This window comes from Tachyglossus aculeatus, chromosome 16 (assembly GCF_015852505.1).
Source record: "Tachyglossus aculeatus isolate mTacAcu1 chromosome 16, mTacAcu1.pri, whole genome shotgun sequence".
Lineage (NCBI taxonomy): Eukaryota > Metazoa > Chordata > Mammalia > Monotremata > Tachyglossidae > Tachyglossus > Tachyglossus aculeatus.
The window spans coordinates 34,478,088-34,502,802 of NC_052081.1; the positions used below are offsets into that span (position 1 = coordinate 34,478,088).

A 24,715-nucleotide genomic window follows, 5' to 3' on the forward strand; every position below is an offset into this window, starting at 1 on the left:
TCCCCCTCAGCCATACGAAGTACGCCAGAGACGCAGTGTGGCTTAGTGGAAAGAGCATGGGTTTGGGAGTCAGAGGACACGTGTTCTAATCCCGGCTCCCCACTTGTGTGTTGTGTGACCTTGGGCAAGCCGATTTACTTCTCTGTGCCTCAGTTACCTCATCTGTAAAATGGGGATCTGTGAGCCCCACGTGGGGCAACCTGATTACCTTGTATCTACCCCAGAGCTTAGAACAGTGCTTGCACACAGCAAGCACTTAACAAATACTGTAGTAATAATAATAATGATAATTATTCTGCTTCTTTCCATTTCTAAACTTTGTTGACTTCTGACTTCACCCCATTTCAGCCCCATTTCATCAGCATGATCTCAGTCAAAGGATCTTTCCTCCTCCATACAATCCTCAATTTCTAACCACATTAACACCCACCTACCATTATCTGATCCTATCTGCTACCTGATTCTCACTCTCTGTCCACCGGATTCAGACCTCACTCCTCACTATGACCTCTGGAGGCTGGATCCCCTTCCCCTTTCTCAGGCAATCACACTCCTCCAGGACCCACTTCTGACTTGCCCATCCCTCAACTCTGCCCTCTCCACCCAACTCAACAATTTTGCCTCTCACCCCTCCATCACTCTCATACCACCCATTCCTAGCTCTGGTTCATCCCAGACAGTCCGCTCACTTGAACTCCTGCACTCGTGCAGATGAGCACGGCTGGCGGAAATCCAAACGCTGGGACAACTACCACCCTTTCAAATTACTTCTCTTCTGTTTTTCAGCACTTGCTGAATAAACTGCACATGCTTATTTTCTAATTTAGATATTCAATTATTTGTTCAGCTGTTTCATCCTGATGAGCTTGAACTGCTTCCTGCATTATACTTGTTCTTCCACTGGCTTTCACTATCTGTAAACAATTTGTTTGCCTTCCTTTTAGATGGTTAGCTTGAGGGTTCGGGTGCATATGTTTTGCCACTGTTGTGCTCTCTCAGGTGCTTGGTACAGTGCCAAATACTCAGTAGGCAATCAATAAATATCAATGATGGGTTCACTGATTCTTTCTCCTCCCTCCACTAACCTGTCATCCCACTCCCTGTGTCACCTAACCCAGTGGCCCCCCTTCTGCTTCATTTGCCCTAAACTAAAGCCAGCATTTTGCTGGCCTACAAAGGGACTAAGAGCCACTTTGCACAACCATAGTCTCCAAAACTATCATTCTTTTTCTCTTTCTTTTTTCCCCTCTCTTTAAAAATCACATTAAACAAAACTGAGCTCTACTCTCGGCCAAAGCATTTGGGTTGCCACTGACAATGTTTTTTGCCCTTAGAGTACTCCTGGAGTTGTGTCTGCAAATGAAAAGCAAACAGCCTCCCATAAAAGTTTATTGGTTCCTAAATTATCAGGTTCAATCTTGACTTTTAAGGACTCGGTCATTTCAGCCTTTGGCTTAATGGATGCCTGCTCTGCCAGTGTGGTCCAGTAATCCCTGCTGGTCTGGAGAGAGGGGAGAAAATTCAATTGCTTTTCTTGGGAGGCAGCCTTTTTGTTTTCGAAGTGAATAGGAAGGTCCCAGTGTTGCAGAACACCTTCCCTTCACGCACCCCAAAATTGGACCTCAAATGTTCATAAAAAGGATTCCTTCACAGCACAATGGGCAACTTGGAAGTCATTAACTAGTTAATCCCTCCAGCCTGATCAACCAGGGAATGAGCCTCCTTTGCCATGCATGCCTTTCAGAAGAGCCAAAAGGCCCTCACAGTCAGAAGGGTAGCATCCCCCACCTAGTTCTCAGACCTGCACACCTGGCTGCTTCCCAGGTTGATGCATCACAAAATTAGAAACAATTTATAATCCTTTGCAGTCCACCAGTGCCCCAGTGAGGAATAGAAATTAATCCTAGTTATGAAGATCTCCCATGTAACTAAGTCCCCTCATGGCTCCCACCATTGAAATCAATTTCTTAAATTTCATTTTGAAGGGCTGTCTAGGGGAATGAATCTGAAGGGATCAATTGTGAAGGACTTTGATAACCAGGAGGGCTGGGTTTCATGGGGTTTTTAATTTAGATTACTCAAATCTCAGAGTGGGGGCCAGGAATAATGGAAAGGTTTGATATGTGGAGGTTTTGGTTATGTGGCCATTTTGGGAGACAAGAGGATTTACTGTAATGACCACTTCTAGGAACAACCATTTCTGCCTGTTCTCTAAGGAGACAAAATAAGGTGGAAGCTACAAAAAAATTCTCAACAGGTTCATTCTTAAAATAAACTCCAACATGAACAGAATCACTTTTATTTGGTTCTGTTTTTTCCTACTTATGGGGAGTAGTTTAATAACATCATTTGTAGCAAGCATTGGACATTTCTCAGGAGATGGAAATGGACATGTAATTGGGGCAGGGGAGGGGGAGCTTGAGGGGAACTGGAGGACATTTTGAGTCAATCTAATCCATTCCCTGTCCGTGACAAACTGTACCCTCCAAATGTAATCCATGAGTAGAGAGTGGGGGGGGGGGGGGGTGTCTAAAAATAATAATGATTATATTTATGAAAAGCACAGTTTGTGTCAAGCCTCAGGTTAAGTACAAAATAATCGGATCAGAGAGTACCTGATACACCCAGGACTCACGTATAAGATATAAGAACAGGTAACTTCTCTTCAGTTACTGTTAAGGAAACTGAGTAAGAGAGGTTAAGTAACTTGCCCAAGGACACTCAGCAGGCCAGTGGCATTGAGACCCAGATTTCCCAATTCCCAGGTGTGTACAGGGGAAGTGGGTGACATAGTGGATTTTCTCCTAGGTCTGCAACTCCTCTCGTTCCTCAAATCATTCTCTCTTGACCCATCCAGCACCAAGGGGGGTGTCACTGCTTTGTTCTCCCCCAGTTGCCGGGAACAACTGGGGAATCAGCATACTCCAGGTAGAGATCTCATGCCTTATCTCATAATAATAATAATAATAACAATGGTATTGTAAGCATTTACTATGTGCCAAGCACTGTATTAAGCACTGGGGTGGAATCGAGCAAATCAGATTGGACACAGTCCCTGTCCCACGTGGGGCTCACAGTCCCTACTCCCATTTTACAGATGCGGCAACTGAAGCACAGAGAAGTGAAGTGACTTGCCCAAAGTCACACTGCAGACATGTGCTGGAGCCAGGATTAGAACCCATGACCTTCTGACTCCCAGGTTCATGTCCTATCCACTTTGTCAGGCTGCTTCTAAAGTATATGTCCTCCAAGTAAAACTGCCACTAAACCATCCCCTAAACGAAACCAGGGACACCTGACTCTGTTTTTCACTAACTCCAGGAGGGAGGCGGCTCCCTAATACACATAATATAGTAATAATAATAATAATAATGATGGCATTTGTTAAGCGCTTACTATGTGCAGAGCACTGTTCTAAGCGCTGGGGGGGATACAAGGTGATCAAGTTGTCCCACGTGGGGCTCACAGTCTTAATCCCCATTTTACAGATGAGGTAACTGAGGCTCAGAGAAGTTAAGTGACTTGCCCAAGGTCACACAGCAGACATGTGGTGGTCAGAATTCAAACCCATGACCTCTGACTCCAAAGCCCGTGATCTTAGCACTGAGCCATGCTGCTTTGTAATATGTGCACATGCTCACTTGACTGTCCCAGTCAAAAGAGCTCCATGCGTGAAATCACTCTGGCTGGGGCGAATGCCGAGATCTGTCCTTTTGGTTCCCCTCCCGACCTGAAATGTGTAAATGTTTCAAAACTCTGTAGCGGTGGTCTTCTGGGAGCCCTTGACATCTGGGGTGCTCACCAAATCACCCCTACTGGGGTAGTGATGTCTCTCTACTGGTCCCTTTCAAGTTGCCAGGGCCTGAGAGAATTTCTTCAGAGGCATGAAAAGGAAAGGGGCCGGTTGCTATTTCCATCTCAATCTCCAGGTCCATTCCACTGCAAAACGAAGGTAATGTCTTGGCCACGGTTAAGCAACCAAGGTTTAAGCAGACCCTAATTTCTCCGGCAGATTGGACACAGTCCGTGCATTACCATGCCATTCTTCATCACGATGGTACACTTCCCTCAACCCGCTGTACATTTCACCAAGATGCTTTCAAAATACCAGGGTAAAGCTCTACCCAAAAATCACCTGCAAAAGCACTTATCCTTCAGTATCTATTTGCCTAAATGCACATATTCACAGATGGACCTATTCATTTGGAGGCTGTTCTGCTTTCATGCTTATCTAGCAACCTATCATTTCAATTTGTGGAAAACAGCACGCTTTATTAGCTGGGCTAAAGTTTTCTCGGCTTTTCAATTATAAACTCCTATTTTCTCTGGGAGGTAGCAGCTACATTCTAAATCTGAGAACAACTCTATCACCATACGCGTGTGTATGGTGAAATGCTGTGCCTCTCTCTGCCTCTCTCTTCCATATACAATGCAAATAAAAGCTCAGTATTGTCAGGGGCCATAGTATTTCAATATAGATGTCTGAAAGATTTATTAGTCTTTAGAAATAAACAGATTGCAAAGCACCTTGAGGGCAGCGGCTCCGTCTCTGGTTTCTGCTGTGCTCCTTTTTGGGCAAAGAATGTGATAACTGCCATTGTTGGTTTAGAAATGACTAACCCTATGCAGCTTGAGAGGGCACGAACCCAGGCTCCCCAAAGCAGGCTGGGGCTACCCAGGGACAGAACAGCGTGGCTTAGTGGACAGAGCATGAGCTTGGGAGTCAGAGGTTGTGGGTTCTAATCCCTGCTTCGCCACTTCTCAGCTGTGTGACTTTGGGCAAGTCACTTAACTTCTCTGTGCCTCAGTTACCTCATCTGGAAAATGGGGATTAAGACTGTGACCTCCACGTTGGACAACCTGATTACCTTGTATCCACCCCAGTGCTTAGAACAGTGCTTGGCACATAGTAAGTGATGAACAAATACATTAATAGTAATATTAATAATAGTTATTATTATTAAATAGCATGGGCCTGGGAGTGAGAAGGACCAGGGTTTTAATCCTGGCTCCACCACTTGTCTGCTGTGTGACTTCATTTCTCTGTGCCTCAGTTACTGCATCGGTAAAAGAAAAATTAACACTGTGAGTCCCATGTGGGACATGGGCTGTGTCCAACTGGTATCTACCCCAACGCCTGGCACATAGTAAACGTCTAACAAATACCACAAAAGGAAAAAAGCATGGCTGGCTAAGCTTTCAGATGCAAAGACAACAAACACACCACTCTCAACCCCCAGGGAAGAGTAATCTCCTTACCACAGATGCCTGACAGGCAGGGAGGTATGCTTCATTGCCACGAGGGCACCGCCCCAGTCCAGGAACCAGACATTGTACTCTTCATCAAAGATCTGAAAACAAGGAGCAGACCCCCCTGTTATGACACCACAAGAAGGGAGGGAAACTGAGCCATCTGGGAGAAAGCTTCTACTCACTATCTTCACCCAAATGGAGGCTCTGTGCAGAGACCTCAGATTCAACTCAGCCAAACACACCACAAAGGGTGCCACAGGTGCCATTCTGTATTTTTCATCACAGTTCTCCCTCCCACCCTTCCAGCCTCAAAGTGCAAAATGGTCTACAGCAAGGGAGTGATTTGGATTCATTTGCCAGCAAAATTGTCTAAGCATGGAAAACATGATAAAAGTAGGTGGATGTAGAAGGCAGGTTTAGAGAAATTCCCTCAGTCAAAAGCAACCGGATGGCCAGGTTGCAAAGAAGCCTTTTTTTAAAAATTTTTCAGAATTAGCCCATCTCTTCCTGTTTCCATTCCCGATCCATCTCAGTTACCTGTCTCCATGTGTTTCCCCCATCGGAGGACACGAACATGCCAATGTCAGTGTATGAGAGTTCGGTGCCAATGTTGCCTACAACACACAAGCAGATCATTGTTAAATGTCAGGTGGTTTCAACAGTACGCATGCTGTGGGGAGAGGTCAGAGAATGGCTCTGTTAAATGCCTCCTCTTGTTTTGCTCTTCCAAGTCTTAATATTTCAACCTTCCCCAGCAGGAGAAAAAATGGAAGTCATTCTTGGTAAAGTCCTCATTTGCAAAATGCTGAAAAAGTTAAAGTTTTGTGAAAGGCCAGTCCTCCAGGGAATTAAACTGGTAGCTAGACTGGGTACACCATTTTAAATATGTTTAAACATATTGTCTGCTTTATTGGCACAAGTGTGTTTGCCTCTCGGGGCAGGTTCCATTTCTCTTCTGCACTCTCTTCTCTAAACCCACAGTGACTACTATTAGTGTCATTTGTCCTAGTTACCTATTGGGGACAAGAGTTTAAGTTTTGGAGAAGCAGCGTGGCTCAGTGGAAAGAGCCCAGGCTTTGGAGCCAGAGGTCAGGGGTTCAAATCCCAGCTCTGCCAATTGTCAGCTGTGTGACTTTGGGCAAGTCATTTAACTCCTCTGTGCCTCAGTTCTCTCATTTGTAAAATGGGGATTAAGACTGTGAGCCCCCGTGGGACAACCTGATCACCTTGTATCCCCCAAGCACTTAGAACAGTGCTTAGCACATAGTAAGCACTTAATAAATGCCATTATTATTATTATTATTATTATTATTATTGTTATCTAGACCTGGCACAAATGAACCCCCACCTAGAAACACCTTCATTTCACTCCCTCTGTGCCCTTCTACATCTTCTTTCTCTCCTCCCTCTTGCTGTCCTCTAGACCTAGAAGAATGGAGACTTAGAGGTGAAAGGGATTTTTTTAAAAAATAGGATTTGTGAAGCATTTACTATGTGCCAGGCACTATACTAAGCGCTGGGGTAGATACAAACTAATCAGGCTGGACATAGTCCATGATAATAATAATAATTATTATTATGGTATTTGTTAAGCACTTACTCTGTGCCAAGCACTGTTCTAAGCACTGAGGTAGACACAAGATAATCAGTTTGTCCCACATGGTGCTCACAGTCTTAATCCCCATTTTACAGATGAGGTAACTGAGGCATAGAGAAGTTAAGTGGCTTGCCTCAGGTCACACGGCACATAGGTGATGGAATCAGGATAAGAACCTACATCCTCTGACTCTCAAGCCCATGCTCTTTCCACTAAGCCACAGTGCTTCCAGGATTAGAACCCAGGTCATTCTGAATTTCCAGGCCCAGGCTCTAGGCCACACTGCTTCTCTATGATTTAGAGAGGCAGCGAAATGTCTACAGGACCCAGATCCAGTGGTGGTCTGCTCATTTCTACTTTCTCCCAAACTCCTAGCTCTGTAAGCATTGGACAACAGGATAAAAGGCCATCGGACACACTGCACCTCATCTCAGCCTCCTTAACGACAAGCATTAAAGCCGTTGTTTGACCCTTGAGGTGTAACAACACAAAGAAAGCATCATCAGGCCAGTTGGTGTTTTTCCTTTAAAAATAGCAGGCTGGAAATGTTAGGTCCTATACCTCTGCATCAAAAATAAGAGCACAAAAAAAATGCAATAATGCAAATGTTAACTGAGCACCTGACATTTAATGCTTCAAAATGAGAAACACAAGCCCAACTCTAGTTTGACAACCTCACATCAGCCCATGGATTTCAACAACCCAGCTTCAAAATAGAGTCCCAGCATGGCTTAGTGGATAGAGCATGAGCCTGGGAGTAAGAAGGACCTGGGTTCTAATCCTAGCTCCACCACATGTGTCCTGTGTGACCTTGGGCAAATCACTTAACTTCTCCGTGCCTCAGTTACCTCATCTGTAAAATGGGGATTAAGACTGTGATCCCCATGTGGGAAAGAGACTGTGTCCAACCTGATTAACGTGTATCTACCCCAGTGCTTAAAACAGTGTTTGGCACATAGTAAAGTACTTAATAAATACCATTGAAAAATAAAAAGAGTAAACCTATGTTTAAAAGATAGCAATGGGAAAAAATTGGATCCTTCCCATAAAGACTCAGAGAACAAGCCCAATTAAGTAATTAGGAGAAGCAGTTATTAGAGAGGAAGCAGTGTGGCCTAGTGGATAGAGCACTGGCCTGGGAGTCCAAAGGACCTGGGTTCTAATACCACTTTTCCACTTGTCTGCTGTGTGACCTTGGGCAAGTCACTTCACTTCTCTGGGCCTCAGCTGCCTCATCTGTAAAATGGAGATTAAGACTGTGAGCCCCATGTGGGATATGGACTGTGTCCAACCTTTTTACTGTGTATCTACCCCAGCGCTTAGAACAGTCTGCTCCCAATGCTTAACAAATACCATAAAAAAGAGTCCCCTTGCTCGAGTGGTGATGGTGGTAAGAGGATGATGGGAAATTCTCAGGTACAGTGAATTTACTCCTCTAGAACTTGGAAATGTACACCCCAGGCTGTGACTTGGAGAGGACATCGACTGAGCGGAGAACAGCTACAGCTACAGCTCTTACACTGTTAGCAACTTGCTTCCTCCTCCCAGTTCTTGTCCTGGTGCTTTGCCCATCCTTACCGGAGGGTTACCTGGGGAAGGGGTTGCCCAGCTAGCCCTACCAAACTCTCAAAATTCAGATTCCAAAATCCCTGTTGGACTTGATCACCGCTCTGCAAGCTCTTCCAAACACCACGGCCAAGGCATAAACTGGACCGGCATCGCTGGCCTGCCCTGACATGAGCCAGATGAAAACTGTCCTCTTCCTCAAAATGCAAGGTGAATTGACTCCCATTTGAGGCAAAGGAGAAAACTGCCAGCCCTCTAGGTCTCCTGAGTTCTTCCTAGAGAAGCAGCCACAAAACATTCCACTTGTTAACTCATGAGTCTTGTGCTTCTTCCTTTTGGTTCCTGGTGGAGCAGAGCTTAGCTGGAGCTGGGAATGGGACTGAGTTACCTCATCTATCCTCATTAGTCTACTGGCCGAGAGGAGGCAATTAAAGCCCAAAGAGGCTGTCAGCTTAATTACCACTGGTGGCATTTAAAAATAAAACAGGCTGTCATCAGGTTGTTGATACACTTGGAGAAGGAAGACTTGGAAGCTTGCAACGAAGGGATGCCCAGTGCCGGGGGCTTGGATAATCAAAGCTTTCTCAAAGCCCTAGAAAACAGACCAGGTTATGACCTGGGCTGTTCATAGCCATAAAGATTCACTCCGTTTCATAAAAAAGAAATCGCTTTGTTTTAAATCATTCTGTGCCTCATACTAGAATCTGCTGCTGCTAGTTACGATGAAAATCAGGTGCAGGCTAGGATTGAGATCGGGGTGGGGTGGCTGGGGGTGGTTAACTTGATATTTGTGGATGTCTCACTCCGGACACATTTTACAAAACCAGCAACAGTGACTATATCCCGCCATGAGGTAGAAGCATGAAGAAACCAGAGAAACTCTTTACCTGTGGCTACCACGAGCCCGGGAGCGCTGTCCTTGCTTGAAATACTGCCTGAAGAATATGGATTCTCTGAGATCTGCAAATGCAGGTGTAAGGAACAAAATGGCTGCAGAGGGAGAAGACAGAGATAGGTCATTGGGAGAAACAGTTCTTTTGGCGAGCACGTGGCTTTGGTCATCTGATGAGTAGGTCTCATCTCACAGAGAGATAGCCAAGAGCTTCATCAGAGCCCAAAACAAGCAATGTGGGCTTCCCTGTCTCAGAGTCGAGGTCTATACCCCTACTTGCCAAAATCAATCAATCAATCATAGTTATTGAGCACTTTCTGTATGCAGAGCACTGTACTAAGTGCTTGGGAGTGTACCAATCAATTGCATTTGGCACATAGTAGGCACTTAACAGATACCATCATTATTATTATTTATTGAGCACTTACTGTGTGCTAAGCAATTGGGAGAGTACACTATAATAGAGTTGATAGATACATTCTCTGCCCACAAGGAGTTTACGGTTTGGAGTCTAAGGTTCTGCAATAGGATCAAAATCCAACAAATCCTGACTACTGCTTAAATAAGGGAGACATGGGCCAAAAAGAAGAAAAAGTTTGAGTCACATGACTCCCTCATAAATTCATTGAAAAGAGAATGTTATAGGGCTCAGTCTGAGTTTGGATGTTTCCCTCTAGACTGCAAGCTCCTCCTTGGCAGGGAATGCATCTACCAACTCTGTTGTTATTGTACTCTCCCAAACCCTCAGCACAGTGCACTGCACACAGTAAGTGCTCAATAAGTACCACTGAGTGCTGTCAAAGATCACTAGGAGACTGGCACAAGGTCCTGAGTGGCCCCATGTGCCCCGAAGTGACAGAGATAAAGGTTGGAGTTTCAGGAACCAAAGTTGCTTCCACACAACCTTGCTCATGAGGGGATTTGCCCTGTGGGTCTGAGAACATCCTTAGCCATGAGAGACTAACCAGCAGGCAGTGCACCAGATTCCCTCTGAGGTCGGTGTCTGGGGCCTGCAGCAGACGCCAGTCCCTGCCCTTGTTGTAGGTTATATATGTCTTCACTTGGCCATCCACCTTCTTGTTGGCCAGGAATATCCCTTTTATCCCTGCTACCTAGGAATAAATGGAGAGAGATGAACAAAAAAAGCATGTTGCATTAACCAGCCGAAAACAGGAAGGGTGGGGAAAGACTGCCAGACAGATTTAGTATCATTTCCTAGACACTGGAATTTGTGGGAGGGAAGGGTTGGGAGTGTGGGATGCTAGGCAGCCTGGTCTTGGTGATAAGAGCCCTTGTCAGCAGAGAAGTGGCAGAGCTAGAATTAGAACTCAGGTCCTTCTACCCCAAGGCCTGTGCTCTATCTGTTGGCCTAGCCGCTTTCTTATTGATTGACTGGTCTCCCTCAGAGAATCCATCCACACACCCAAAGGAGAAGCAGAACAATAAGCTGCACTGAAATTCAATCACTGTAATGTGCAGGGGGACTCTTTTATAGGCACATAACAGTAGAGCACTTTAGTCTGAAGTTCCCAGACAGGGTGCTTTGGCAGCTTCCAACTGGAATGGCGAAAAGGAGAGACAATAAGGAGAGAGACGAGGGAGAGAAGGAAGGAAAGGACAAGAGAAGGGGGAGAGAAAACAGTTATTTTTGGATGTTATACAAGAAGGAAGTGCCACTATGCAAACTGTGCATTGGACAACAGTCCCAGAACCCCATACAAACCTTCTAAATGCTGTGGTAATTTCTAAGTCGGATAAACTTAACAGAGAGGAGAGGCGAGATGACCTGAGTGTTGTTTTGTTTTTTCAATCCCCTCCTCTAATTTAAATACAATAGAAATGCACAGTCTGGAAAATAAGCTGCTCCAATTATCATCATCTGCGGTCAAGTGGGCTTCTGAAACCCCAGGGAAAACATGAATTGTTTGGCTTTAAAGGATTCTTATCCTATCTGATTATTTAATCACAGGCAGGACAAAAGCCTTGCTTTGAGTCAGGAACTGGAAGGAGAACAGGTCTCTTATAGAAAACAGGGGTGACGGTAAGGCAGAATGACCCAGAACAAGAAATTGGTACAAGAAAAAGTATCGGTAACACTGTTCCAGTTTAAACGATTTGAATCATTTTGAAGCAGTTGCTTGAGGACAAGGAGACTGGGGGTTAGAGTGAGGAAAGAGAAATGGGGGTGAGTGAGGAAAACGGTGTGAGAGAGAAAAGGGTTAAGGGTTCCGAGCAAAGAAAGTAAGATGGGGAGTGAGTGAGTGGGGAAATTAGAGGAATAGCATGGCCTAATGAAAACAGCAAAGTCCTAGAAATCAGAGGACTTGGGTTCCAATCACAGCTCCGCTACTTAACTGTTAACAGACCTTGGGCAAGTCACAACTTTCTGTGCTTCAGTTTCCTCATTTGTATGATGCACACTCAATACCTGTTCTCCTGCCGACTTAAATTGTGAGCTCCAAGTGAGGCAGAAACTATATCCAACCTGATTTTCTTATATCTACCTCAGTCCTTAGTAAAGTGCTTGGTATCTAGTAAGCATTTAAATACCATTATTGTTGTTATTATTATAATAACAATTATTACAAAAGTCCTGCCTTTTGGATTTAGTGTTCAGGCACACAGTGGCAGTCACTCTTTGAACCACAGTGTCCACTTGCCATTTTGGCCAAAGGAATTTTTTTTAACTTTCTCCACTGATTAAAAGAGAAGATGATTGTCATGGAATGAACAACAAATTCTTATTCTGGTCTAACATTTCAGACAACTTGTTTACATTGAATCCTGTAGGATTCATCCAGGTTGATCTCTCCATTGGCTGAACTCACAACACCAATATCTGTCCAAGCAAATTACCTGTGAACCTTCTTCCCATTACACCTCCCACAGGTAATCGGACCATTTTTAAGGAGCATTCTAGTTACTTTGATTTAAAATGAAGTGAGGCATTATCGAAAATTGCTCCATTAACTCTATCTTACAAAGCATTGGCTGTCTTTAGCCTCAGTATGACTGACATCGTCCTTGTAGCATTTCTGACCTTTTCATTTTGGGGAAAAGATAATGGGGAATCCAACTGGGACCTTGCTGAGCAGAGGTCAGTCCAAGTCTAGGCACGGAAAGCATTTTTCACTCTGGCTAGTGTTTAGGAAGGCTGAGCCAAATGGCTACAAGGGAAAGGACTTTCTTTCTCCCCGTCATTTGTTATGAAAAGATGGAAGCATATCTCTCTATCATTATCTGACCAAAGACTCACACACAGTTGGTGTTTATGGAATATAGGAACAATCTCTAATTCTTTTTCAACCTGTCATTAGATGTGTGTGGGGAAGGTACAGGTTTAAGATGAATAAATACCAGGAAGCTCTCCTGAGAGCCTGTCAGATCCTTTTATTGTGGAGTTTTATTATCCTTGTCCTTTGACTGATGAAACCAACTCAGTGGACCATCCTGAGAATGAGTCAGCATAGCTCTCTGTCTCAGAGGACAAGAGTGAGTAGTGGCATCTCTGGCTACTCCCTTCCCTTCACCAAAGGACAACCATCTGACCAGTACATTAGTGGATAAACTCCCTCAGGATGGGATCCATGAGGGGTCAGACTGAACTACTAGGGTATCGAGAAAATCCCCAATTATTTTCACTTCCATCCATCATGCTGCTCTTTGACCTGGCTTTCAGTGTTTCCTGGCTATTAGGAGGGCAATAGAGGGGAAGAAGTTTAAGAGCTTTTTATCCTCCAGCCCCATCTCTTCCACCTCTCTCCAGAGTCTAAAGTGGAATTCCTGGAACTTTCCAATAAGAATTTCAGAGCCAATTCGGCTCTTGGTCCACGTCCTTCCTAATAATAACAACTGTGACATTTGAAAAGCATTTATTATGTGACAAGTGCTGTACTAAGCTCTGAAGTACATACAAGATCATCAGGTTGCACACAGTCCCTCAAAGTAGCTGGCCCTTCTGCCTTTCCCCATCTCCTCTTCTTGTAATAATGGTAATAACCATGGCATTTGTTAAGTGCTTACTGCCAAGCACAGTACTAAGCACTGGGACAGATATAAGAAGGCTGGGGACAGTCCCTGCCCAACATGGGGCTCCCATTCCAAGTAGGAGGGACATCAAAAATTATACTGCAACCAGAGGGAACATAAAGGCTCACTTGGAAATCCTCTGAGATTGTGCCAATTAATCCATCAATGAGACTGTAGGAAGAGGAAAGAGAAGCAGAAAAACCTCTTTACCTTGGGGATTGTTAATTCGCAGAAAGCAGAGTTGCCCCAAAAGTTTGTTTGAAAATGCATTAGGAAGTGAATCATTTTCAAAACTGATATTGATTGAAAGGGGGTGACTGGATTGGACTCTGAGAGTCTCCAGATGGTGAACAATACTGGCCTTTCTGTCAGCCTTTTTCAGGGGTCCATGGATGAAAACTTACTTCACCTTTTCAGAATTGAATTGAGCATTTTTTGAGCTGCAAATGGAGGTCAGAAACCTCATTCGAAGCAACTGGCATAAAAAAGGCCACTAATGCATTATAGATGTAAAAAAAAATATGCTTTTTTTTCAAAAAGAGTTTTTTCTACTCTTGAAATACATTTTGTGTTTTGAATGTGTCTTTCATTTTGGTTTATGGTCCATTTCATGTTGCCAGGTCTTACTATTCAGGATGACTTCTGTTCTGAAGAGTACCACTATTGAAGACCTCTGGAAAGTCCAGTACACAGATTTCTGGCCTACAGGACATTTTTGTTGTATCTTCTCTGTCTTTATAGCTCAAAAGAAACTAGTTCCAACACATGCCTTTGCTAAGCCACAGTGAAAGCCTCCCGTGACCTTTAGATCAATGCCACATAAATCCAGGTCACTCCTTTGTGTTGTGTACAAGGACTCAAAAACACAACTGGATGGAAGTGTGGCTCCAGATATCCCAGAATTAACACAAACATGATTCGGATACAAATCAGAAGATCCCAGGATTTAGGCAGTCAATGGCCTCAGGAAAATCTTAAACTATATCTGGAAACAGTCAGTATTCTTCTCTGTGGCAAGATTCCAGTACTGGCTCATCTGTGGCAAGGTGACAGAGGAATCTGTAGGAATTTTCCACATTACTTTCCCACACTGCTATTTATTCTTGCTTTATGTCACCCATCACCCTAGGAGAGCAATAAAGTGAACAGCAGTCTCACCTATGGGACAGTCAGTAAGAAGTCCTTACTCATAAACCAGAAGGACAATCTGAAAACTCCAAACCCACACACAGTCTCAGACCCTTGAGCTCTCCATTATCTCCAAGTATTGTTACCAGCTTTGTGGGTTATCTGTGGCTGATTTTAAGTTCTCAACCGCTATGAGTCTATCTTTCCACTGACCTTCTCCCACACCATGGCCCTCGCAGTATTTCACTCAAAGTTATTTACTGAGCACTTACTGCATGCAGAACTCTGTACTATGCATTTGCACTTACTACTTGGACTCGCATTCCATTGACACCAGGCAGCTTATCCTTACTGATTTGAGCTTCAGGATAGACCCAGGGAGGTCTTTCCTTACTCCCCAGTTCAAGTCCATGCTGTCTCCCTTGTTTGCATTACCTGTGGTCTTGTATTTTCCAACCCATTGCTTGAATAATGAAGAGTTGGAGGCACCTGCTCTTACACAAGGCAAAGATTGCCCAGGTAATGATGGTGATGCCTTGCAGAGGTGAAGGGGAGGGGGTCACCCAGGGTGGCCTTGACTACATACCTCATAGAGGTCAATGATGATGTTCCCCTCCAGGCCCCGACTGCTCTTGACGTTCTCCAGGGCCAGGGTGAAATAGACCCCTCGGGTGTCTGAGATATAGAGGTTGTAGGTATCGTTCTGGTTCCACTCCTGGACAGCTGCGAACACCTGGTTCTCATCGGTGCTGATAATATGCATGTCCTGTTAAAGAGGACAAAAGGTCTCTTACCGGGGCTCTCTATATTCCGTTGCCCTTTGGGACACACAGCAATTACCATGACATGAAACAACTGGGAGGGACCATGAGTTATAAGAGATGCTGTACAGTTTTTTGCTACCCTGAGCCTCTACGTTACCAGCATCAGGAATTGTTTGTTCTTTCTAAACGACTCCAGGATGGACATAATAGGCTGCTGTAGGTCCCATTTTCCACAGCTTCCAGGGATTCATTCATTTTAATTTGTATTTTAATATGTGAATGTTAGTGCCAACGGGAGACTGACAGCTTTGGCTGATGAAAATCGGGCTTGGAAAGAAAGATAAGGGTCTAGACCTCAACCAATGTACTAGGCACACCCTGGGCTAGGCCTCTCTGGGGCCAACTCTAAATGAGGTCTCCATGGTTAATGTAATCCACACTGACCACCATAGATTGAGACCCAGAAGTGTGGTGTGGTCTTCCCAGGGCATGCAATTTCTACAACACTGCTTTGTTCTGCAAATGTTTTACCCTCTAGCTATGTTCTTTTCCAGAGGGCAATGAGGAGATTAAACACAGGAAAAGGAAGGTGTGTCAAAGATGGAAACTAGAAGAGTTGTTAAAGATAAGGGAAGGAAGGGAATCCATCCAGTTATGGTCATTCTCTGAATCATATTGGCATCTATTCCCTAAGTTTGTCTTTCATTTCATATTCAATTTCCACTGCAAATTAACAAGCTGGGGACCATGCCTTATGCTCCAATCTTTAGAGAAGTCAGTCCATTACTGGCAATCAATACAGGGTGATAACACCATTTATTACTTATCATGCTCATTTAATTTTTTACCTAAAGCAAACCAAAACTATTTTGGAAAACCAACATGGGCCAGAAGCGAACATATTACGGTAGGCTACGAATAGGGGAAGATAGACAGGTGAAAAGGCAGAAAAATAAAAAGCTTTCATGCATTTTTTTTAAAAGATCATTAACAGTGAACAGTGACAACTTCCTTAAAAGCCTTTTCCATTTTTAAATAACAGAAAGAGCCAGCCCTCTCCCACCAGTCTCCTTTGCTCCAATGATGGCAATCTACAATAACACCAGCTAATAAAAGGGATCGATAACCATACAGCTATTTTCACAGCAGCTGTCATATTAATAAGAGGCAGGTATTGATGGAGGTCTATAAAAGGGGCTGCACAGGCTGAATAAATTGTCGCAGGGTTCTAATGGAGTGGCCCATTGTTGAGATAAAATCTTAGGGCAGTCATTTGTCCCAGCATACAGCCTACACACCCAAGGTAGTAAGAAGGGTTTTACTCTCCAGAGAAGGTGACAAATGGGCCAGTTACTGAACTCACAAACTGGAAACAGGGAAGCTTCAGAGAACTAGAGGGCCCGTCTCTTCTCTGAACCCCAAGAAGTGAAACCATTGCGGAATTTCCACTCCTGCTAAACTGCGCTGGACATTGCTCGGGGGCTTCCCGATCCTGTTTATCAATTAGGAAAAAAGAAAATGCCAAAAAAAAAGATCAGGAAGAAAAGAAAGGCTCGTTTACAACCTACTCTTTTTCTTCTTGGTCATTTTGACTGACCAACTTTTAGACTTACAGAAATCATAAAGCACTAAGCATCATGACTTAGTGGAAAGAGCCTGGGCCTGGGATTCAGAGGACTTGGGTTCATTCATTTATTAAATCAAATTTATTGAGTGCTTACCATGTGTAAAGCACTGTACTAAGCGCTTGGGAGATGTAATCTTGGGTTATTCCTTGTGACCTTGGGAAAGTCACTTAACTTCTCTGTGCCTCAGTTACCTTATGTGTAAAATGAAGATCAAATCCTCCTCCCTCAGACAGACTGTGAGTCCTCTGGGACAGGGACTGTGTTCAACCTGATTAATCTGGACTCCACCCCAGAGTTTAGTATAGTGCTTGGCACATAGTAAAACACACAAATACCAAATTATTATTATTATTAACACCAGGCTGCTCATGGGCTCTCCATCGTATTCAGAGATGGGGATGGGACAAGTCATACTGGAACCAAGAAAAGGAGAAGACTCTGGACACATTTCTCACAATGTGTTTCCAGAAGTTCTTTACTTCAGTCTTAAGCCTCCAAAGCTCAAGTTCCTTAATTCATTCTTCCCCACTTCCTTACCCTCTTTTCTGTTCTCAGAATCCAACCAGCTAATTTCTAGAGGTGATGAATTTGAAGAGACACTCAATAGTTCAGTTATTCAAAATGGCCAGAACACTGGGTTTTTCTTTCCTTTGTAAAGCTCAAAGCGCTATTTCAGTTACCTTTATAATACCAAGGAACTGAGGGACAGAGAAGTAAAGTGGCTTTTTTAGGGTCCCCAGAAAGTCCTGGTGGTACAAAATCTCCAGATGCTCACGTGAGCAACCTATTAGCCAGAACCCACTGCTTCCCAAGGTAGGTCTGCAAAGGTTGAATTGGAATGCTGATGGGTTCTAATTGGACTATCATGCTTCTAAAACCCAACTTTGCAGCTCCATGATTCTAGTAAGGGAGAAAAATGTTTTGCTGCCTTTGAAAACTTCAGAGAAATAGCTAAAGACTCATTTCCAATCTGATCCCTCAGACTGAAAGCCTCACTATGTAGAGTAAGCAAAGGACGAGCACAATGACAGCAGACGGGGGCCAACATTTGGACTTGATTCATAGAAACACGCAATTGCAACAAACAGCTTTTTTAGAAAGTGAATTCCAGCACGGCTTTTGTCCACTGCATAAAGCTCCCAGCAGGCCCACAGATGTATGGCAAAACCAGCCACAGAGAATCCCCTCATTGTTTAAAGGAAAAGATGTTACCTTTGGCAGAGAATATTTGGGCAACTTAATTTGAGCGAAGGCCTCTCTTTTGTAAGACACATAGTAGCTGGCTCTTCCACCTGTAGTTACCTAACAGAAGGTTTTTAAAAAAGGAAGAAAACAGAGACAGGTCATCTTTCAAAATGCTCCACACGCCAGTTCCCCCCTTGTTGGCAGGTCCCCAAGTTTTGAAATTATGTGACACTACCATTAACTGGGCACAGGGGATTTTGAGTTTCTAGTCAAGACAGCGGAAGTACTTAGAGAGTGTGTGCAAATGCGTGCAACACACACAGCCTTTTATCTCTGAAGTGCAACTTCCAAATGCGTCTAAATGACATACTGCTCTGGCAACAATTACGCTCTTGTCAACGATACTGTTTATGAATTCTGGCAACTCCAGTCAGACAACTGTTCCAGAGCTCAGATGATCCTGAACGAGAATCTGACATCTGATCTATGCACAAGATGGCATTTTTCTATTGACAGGCAGACCACGAAATATTATTTGGAAAAACAAAAAAGACAGTTTTGCAATGAAATTTCTGTTCAGATGCTTTTGATAGTAGCCCACCCAAGACGAAACACAGGTAATTGATTCGTCCATACGACAGATTGTGCACTTTTGAGCAAGTCATCCCTCTCCCTACAGTGCATAGCTAGGTTCCTGAGAAGTAGCACAGGACTGCATTGCCAGAATATCTGGTCTTGATTTATCCTGGAGACCATACACTCATTTTCATTTAATCTGAGCTGATTCCTTTCTTGAAGTGGTTTCCTATTCCTTGCACCCTCCTGCGTGGAAAAAAGACGATTATCAACCCATCTTCTCTGACACACTGCCTAAGGCAGAAAAAAAGGCAACTAATGGGGGAGAAGAGAACGGAGTAGGGCCTCTCCCAAAGCATAGTCCTGCTGGGTTTGATGAATGAGTTTCAGGCTGGCTGTAAGATAGGAGCAGGGAGGGTGAGGAAGGAAAAGGGGAGGAGAGGTAGTCTAGCTGATCTGCCTCAAGAGTTCTGCTCCTAAACCAGGGGCTGTCTGAAGGGCTGGTTGCTGATTGGGACATGACTCTTGCACAAACTTCTACAGCTAGTTAGCTTTCTTAGCTTAGATGTTTCCTCTGTTGATTACTGACAGACTGCAAACTCCTTAAGGGCAAGGACAGAATAGTTTGCAAGCTTTTCGGGGTAGGGAACGTCCATCCAGTCGCTGCTCATCCTCGCCATCATTGAAACCTGGCTCTCTCCAGATGACACGGTCTCCCCTGCCACTCTCTTAAAGCGGGGGTCTCATCTTCACCCACTCCCCCAGACTCACTGGGAAAGGGGGAGGAGTTGGCTTCCTTTTCACTCCCCTATGCTGCTTTTGCACCATTCCATCTCCCCCTTCCCTTTCTTTCCTTTCCTTCAAAGCCCATATCATCCTGCTCTACTACCCACTCAGATACTAGTCAGTCATCTACCACCTCCCATCCCCCACCTCCAACTTTTTGAACTTCTCTGTGCCTTGGTTACCTCATCTGCAAATGGGGACTAAGACTGTGAGCCCCATAGGCACCACAGATTGTGTCCAACCTGATTATCTTGTATCTTCCCCAGCACTCAGTACAGTGCCTGGCACATAGTAAGCACTTAATAAATGCTTTATTAATAAATGTTTTTATTTAATAAATAAATGCAGTATTCCTCCTGTTCTAAAGATGGGGACATTAAAGCAGAGTCAAATGAACTGTCCAGTGCTGCAGCCGACTGAAGAGCTGAAAAGATCTCTGAAAGTGTCAGTTAACCAATCACTGGTATTTATTGAGCCTTCACTGTGTGCAGAGCATTGAAATAAGCACTTAGGAGAGTACAATACAATCAAGTTGGTAGACATGATCTTTGCCTTCATAGATCTTACAGCCTAGTGAGGGAATCAGAGAAAGCTGACTGAGGGAAGCAAACTCACTCCTGAAACGGCTCCTGTGGCATGACTCCCCTTCACTTGGCATCCCCATCCCATCCCATCCCGATTGCGCTTCCTCACTCCAGAGATAATAGCAGCAGTGACCAGGGCTGGGGTGTTAGACAGAAGAAGGTGCAGCAGTGGCATAGGAGAAGTGGAACAATGCCCCACCTCTCCATCCCAGCTGTTGCCCATCGTCCTAGGTTTACTCATCCAACTGCATTATTGAGTGCTTACTGTGTGCAGAGCACTGTACTAAGGGCTTGGGAGAGTACAATACAGCAATAAACAGACACATTCCCTGCCCACAGTGAGAGCAGCAGAGATTTGGGAACCAACACATCTACCTATCTTTCCCTCCTGATACAAACCTCCCTGATCTCTGTCTTCACAGGGGCAGGGTAGAAACACCTTCACTGTGGCTCCAGGGGGATGTCCACATTAGGAAGCAGTGTGGCCTATTAGAGAGAACATAGGCCTGGAAGTTGGGGGACCTGGGTTCTAATTCCAACTCCACCACTTTCTGTTGTATGACCTTGGGTAAGTCACTTAACTTCTCAGCGCCTCAGTTTCCTCATCTGAAAAGTGGGGGTTCAATACTTGTTCCCCACTACTTAGACAGTGAGCCCCACATGTAACCTGATCATCTTGTATCCACACCTGCGCTTAGTACAGTACCTGGCACACAGTAAACACATAAAAAAATACCACAATTATTATTACTACATCTGCCCCATCCACAGTACAATTGGAATTAAAGCAAAAAAAACTTTCTCTCCCTCATAATAGCCCCCAACCAAGAAGGACTAGGTTGGATACTTCTGCATTAGCCCTCTGCAATGAAGACACAGATTTTTGGGATTGAAACTATACCTTAGGTAACCCCACACTGTATCGGTTAATAAGGCACTTTGCCATCTACGTTGCAAGGCACAATAAAGTTTCCTATCCCCTGCTGGCCTTCATTACTTCCTAATGAAAGTGAATTCAAATGCACTTGGATCTATACACAAACTCTTCCTCAATTTGCAATGCAAACCACTAGATTCACGCACTTTAGTTTTAATGTGCGTCTAGCAGAATTGTGTGCACTAAACATGGTGAGTGGGTGGCAGCGAAGGGAATAATCAAAACGTGCGTAGTTTGTAAACATGCATTTGGGAGCAGGTGTAAATGTGCCCTTTGCAAATGAGCCAGGTAACTCCCAGATTGCTCCTTTCCAGCTAAGATCGCACAATTTCTTCACTAATGATGCTGTTCTTGAGCTAGTTGGTCTGGGCTTTGTCTGGGCTTTAACTTCCCAAAACCCCTATTGCAACTCTCCCTTCCAACATCAAGTATCCTCTGCTGAGTGGGGAAATAGGTAGACCTAATCTCCATGGAGCCAGCTTTGGAACAGTACCCCAACTCAATCCACTGACTGCATGATTAATGATGGAAAATTACAGCATCCTGGTTTGCCTGATGGGAATAATACTAATGGTATTTGTTAAGCACTTACTATGTGCCAAGCACTGTCCTAAGCACTGGGGTAGATACAAGGTAATCACAGAGAAGTTGTGACTTTCCCAAAGTCTCACAGCTGACAAGTGGTGGAGTCAGGATTCCCCTTCCTTCCTCTCCCCCTCATCCCCCTCTCCATCCCCCCCATCTTACCTCCTTCCCTTCCCCACAGCACCTGTATATGTATATATGTTTGTACATATTTATTACTCTATTTATTTATTTATTTTACTTGTACATATCTATTCTATTTATTTTATTTTGTTGGTATGTTTGGTTTTGTTCTGTCTCCCCCTTTTAGACTGTGAGCCCATTGTTGGGTAGGAACTGTCTCTATATGTTGCCAACTTGTACTTCCCAAGCGCTTAGTACAGTGCTCTGCACACAGTAAGCACTCAATAAATACGATCGATTGATTGATTGATTAGAACCCACAACCTCTGACTCACAGCCCGTGGCCTCTACAACCATCTCTGCCTGTCAATCAACAAGCAGGTGCTCACTGAGCATCTGCTGTGTGCAGAGCACTGTAATAAGTGTTTGAGGGAGTACAATAAGCCCAAAAGGTGTGGTTCCCACCCTTCGGAAGCTCAAATCAAATGTGTCATCCAGTAAGTGATCTGGCTTCAAGAAGCTCAGATCTAATTCCAGCCACCCTATAAGTGATTTGGGCCTCAGTTCTTTTATGACAATATATGGAAATTTGTTTTGCGGAGGGGCGGGGGGTGCTTCAGGTCATCCCAACTCCCATGAAGTTTTGGAACTGCTGCCCTTGAGTGCTTTGATGTCCAGAGACAAGATCCATAAAGGTAAAGTCCTGAAATCCAAGCAAAGTTCCAGCCTACAATGTTCTCATTTGTTCTCCACTGCACTTTCCAAAGTGCTTATGACAGTGCTCTGCAAACAGTAGCTGCTCAATAAATACCATTGACTGATTGATCATTCATTGCTCCAATCAAAGCGGAGCTTTGCAATAAATGAAGTCCTCTCTGTGGCCCATACTCCTGGCTCCTGAAATGCAGGTTCCTGGTTATCCCTCACAATGGAAGGTTGGTCTCAGCCCTGATCCCTAATTTTGAAGGTGACTGCTCTGCCAGAGAGAATACATATGCATCTCTCTCTGTTCCAGCCAAGAGCTGTACTTACGTAGAAGGGGACTTGCAATGTTGGCCCTGTTACCTTCCTCTGAGGGCAAATAGCATGAGAAAATGGTGTCTCTTTCCCCACTGAGTGGGCAAAGAAGATACAGAGTGGGAGAGGAAGGGGAGGGAAGAGAAACAGGGTTCCTTTTATATCGCTATCAAAACCCCTGGTGGGAGGCGGAAGGAGGGATCTTTGTTCTCCAAAGGAAGTCATTACATTTCCCTCCAGCCTGAGCAGTCAAAGCAATCACTCTCCCTGGCCCCTAATGCATCTCCGGGATTATTGGTGCAGGTCCGACGCCTGAACTAGGGAAGAATAAAGTTTACAGACTTAATTCATTTTGATGAACTTTTCCTTTGCTATCAGCAAACTTGCTGGCACCATAAAATCCAGAGATTATAGCTTTCCCTTTCATTGGTACCTTTTATTTCACATTTGATGAATGTCATCCAATTATTTGCTCTGGGCTCATCCGTCACACTCAACACAGAATTAGCTGGGGCTTTTCCTTTGCTAATGACCAGTTCGTTAATCTGATTTTCTGGATTTCTATTTTACAGGTTTAATTGGGCCACTGGCCAGTGAAAATGATTTCTTTGGACAAATGCACTTGCCATTAAATACATCTGTCTCTTCTGACTTGTTCGCTTTCTTCCCAAATCCAAGTTTAATTTGATGTGTACTTTAATCCCATTAGTCTCTGTTCTGGGCTGCCATTCTGTTTTTGGTGGCCGTGGAAGATTAACTCGGAAAGTGGAATTTGAGATCCTTGAGCCACTTTGGAGGGAGGATTCAAATATACAACAGTATGATTCAGTCACTGCCACTATTTCTGCAAAGGCCAAGAGCAAAATCAGATTTTTCCTGTCTCTCAAACAGCTCCAGATTTCTGTGATTCACCAAGTAAGGGGCACTTGGCAAAGGCGGATTTATCATAAGAGACCAGTGTATCTGGCAGACTTTATTCAGAAATCCAGGGGTTGTGCCTCTAGTGTGCAAACTGGATTTTTGCCAATGCTTCAAGTTTCAGGAAGATGCTACAGCCTGGATACTACCAGTCATTCCTAAAGAGGCTCCATTTGGATCACTAGGCCCAGGGATCCAGCAATTTATTGCACCCTGGGACGATTACCCTGGGCTGTTGAGTGATATGGATATTTGTCCACGAGAAAATGGAATGAGAACGGACTCATTTCACACTTGATCTGCCTTTCTCATAGGCAAAAAAAAGGCTCTACAGTATCTTAGAAGCTGTTCCAAATAGATGGCTGTGTCCAATGGATTGTGAATAATTTCTCAGAGCCGAGTAAAATGACCTCCTTTTCCAGAATGCAGGAGTTACGTCTCACACAATCCCTGCATTGTTTTTCCATTTTCAATGAAATGAATGAGAATTACACTGCTATTATGTTGCACAATTAATTTTTCCAATTTCTTTTGTCATTAATTCTATTCACATTATTTATAATGAATGATAGAGATGCAAGGGCTCCCGTCCTCCACACCCCACAAAATCATTCCCCTTAGGATACAATTTCTCTTTTATGACACATAGAACCAGCCTCTCTGAGAAGATTGCTCTGTCACCATTGTGAAACCATGCGCCCAAACAGGTCGGTGCTAATAAAGGATGGTTGGCACAGGTGAGCTGCCCTCCCCTTCTACTGAGAATGGCACTGAGGTAGAGCTACACGCCATAGAACCACTTTTGGAACCGTTGGCCTTCTCAGCCAGGTAACTAGAACAGCTGAGGCTCGGCCAAGTGCTCAGTCAGTTATGAATCTGGGGCAACCCAGCTTGGCCCACTCATGCCTTATGATTCAATTAAGGTGGTGGGGATATTGGGCAGCAATTCCATTCCTTTTATAGGGGGTGGCTCTGGAACCTGGCTGGAAGAGACAAGGAGGAGGCCAGAAGAAAGCCCAGGACACATTAATGAACCAAACCTGGAAGGCCTATTAGTACCACCGGAGGGAGAAGAGGTAGAGGACGGTGAATAATTGTATAAAATAACATGAGGGTGGAAGTTGTAGAATGTATGCTCCCCTCTTGA

The 24,715-nt window shown here is 44.3% G+C and overlaps 1 protein-coding gene across 1 annotated transcript in view; it reads right to left on the reverse strand.

Moving 5' to 3' along the window:
* Positions 1–24,715, reverse strand: part of SORCS3 (sortilin related VPS10 domain containing receptor 3) — a 404,518-nt gene that overhangs the window by 59,549 nt on the left and 320,254 nt on the right. The window contains exons 8-13 of the mRNA XM_038758619.1: positions 18,070–18,159; positions 15,052–15,231; positions 10,274–10,420; positions 9,304–9,406; positions 5,791–5,867; positions 5,260–5,351 (exon numbers count right to left, since the gene is read on the reverse strand). Of these exons, the coding sequence (XP_038614547.1) occupies positions 5,260–5,351; positions 5,791–5,867; positions 9,304–9,406; positions 10,274–10,420; positions 15,052–15,231; positions 18,070–18,159 (689 nt within the window). The remainder of the gene's footprint in view (positions 1–5,259; positions 5,352–5,790; positions 5,868–9,303; positions 9,407–10,273; positions 10,421–15,051; positions 15,232–18,069; positions 18,160–24,715) is intronic.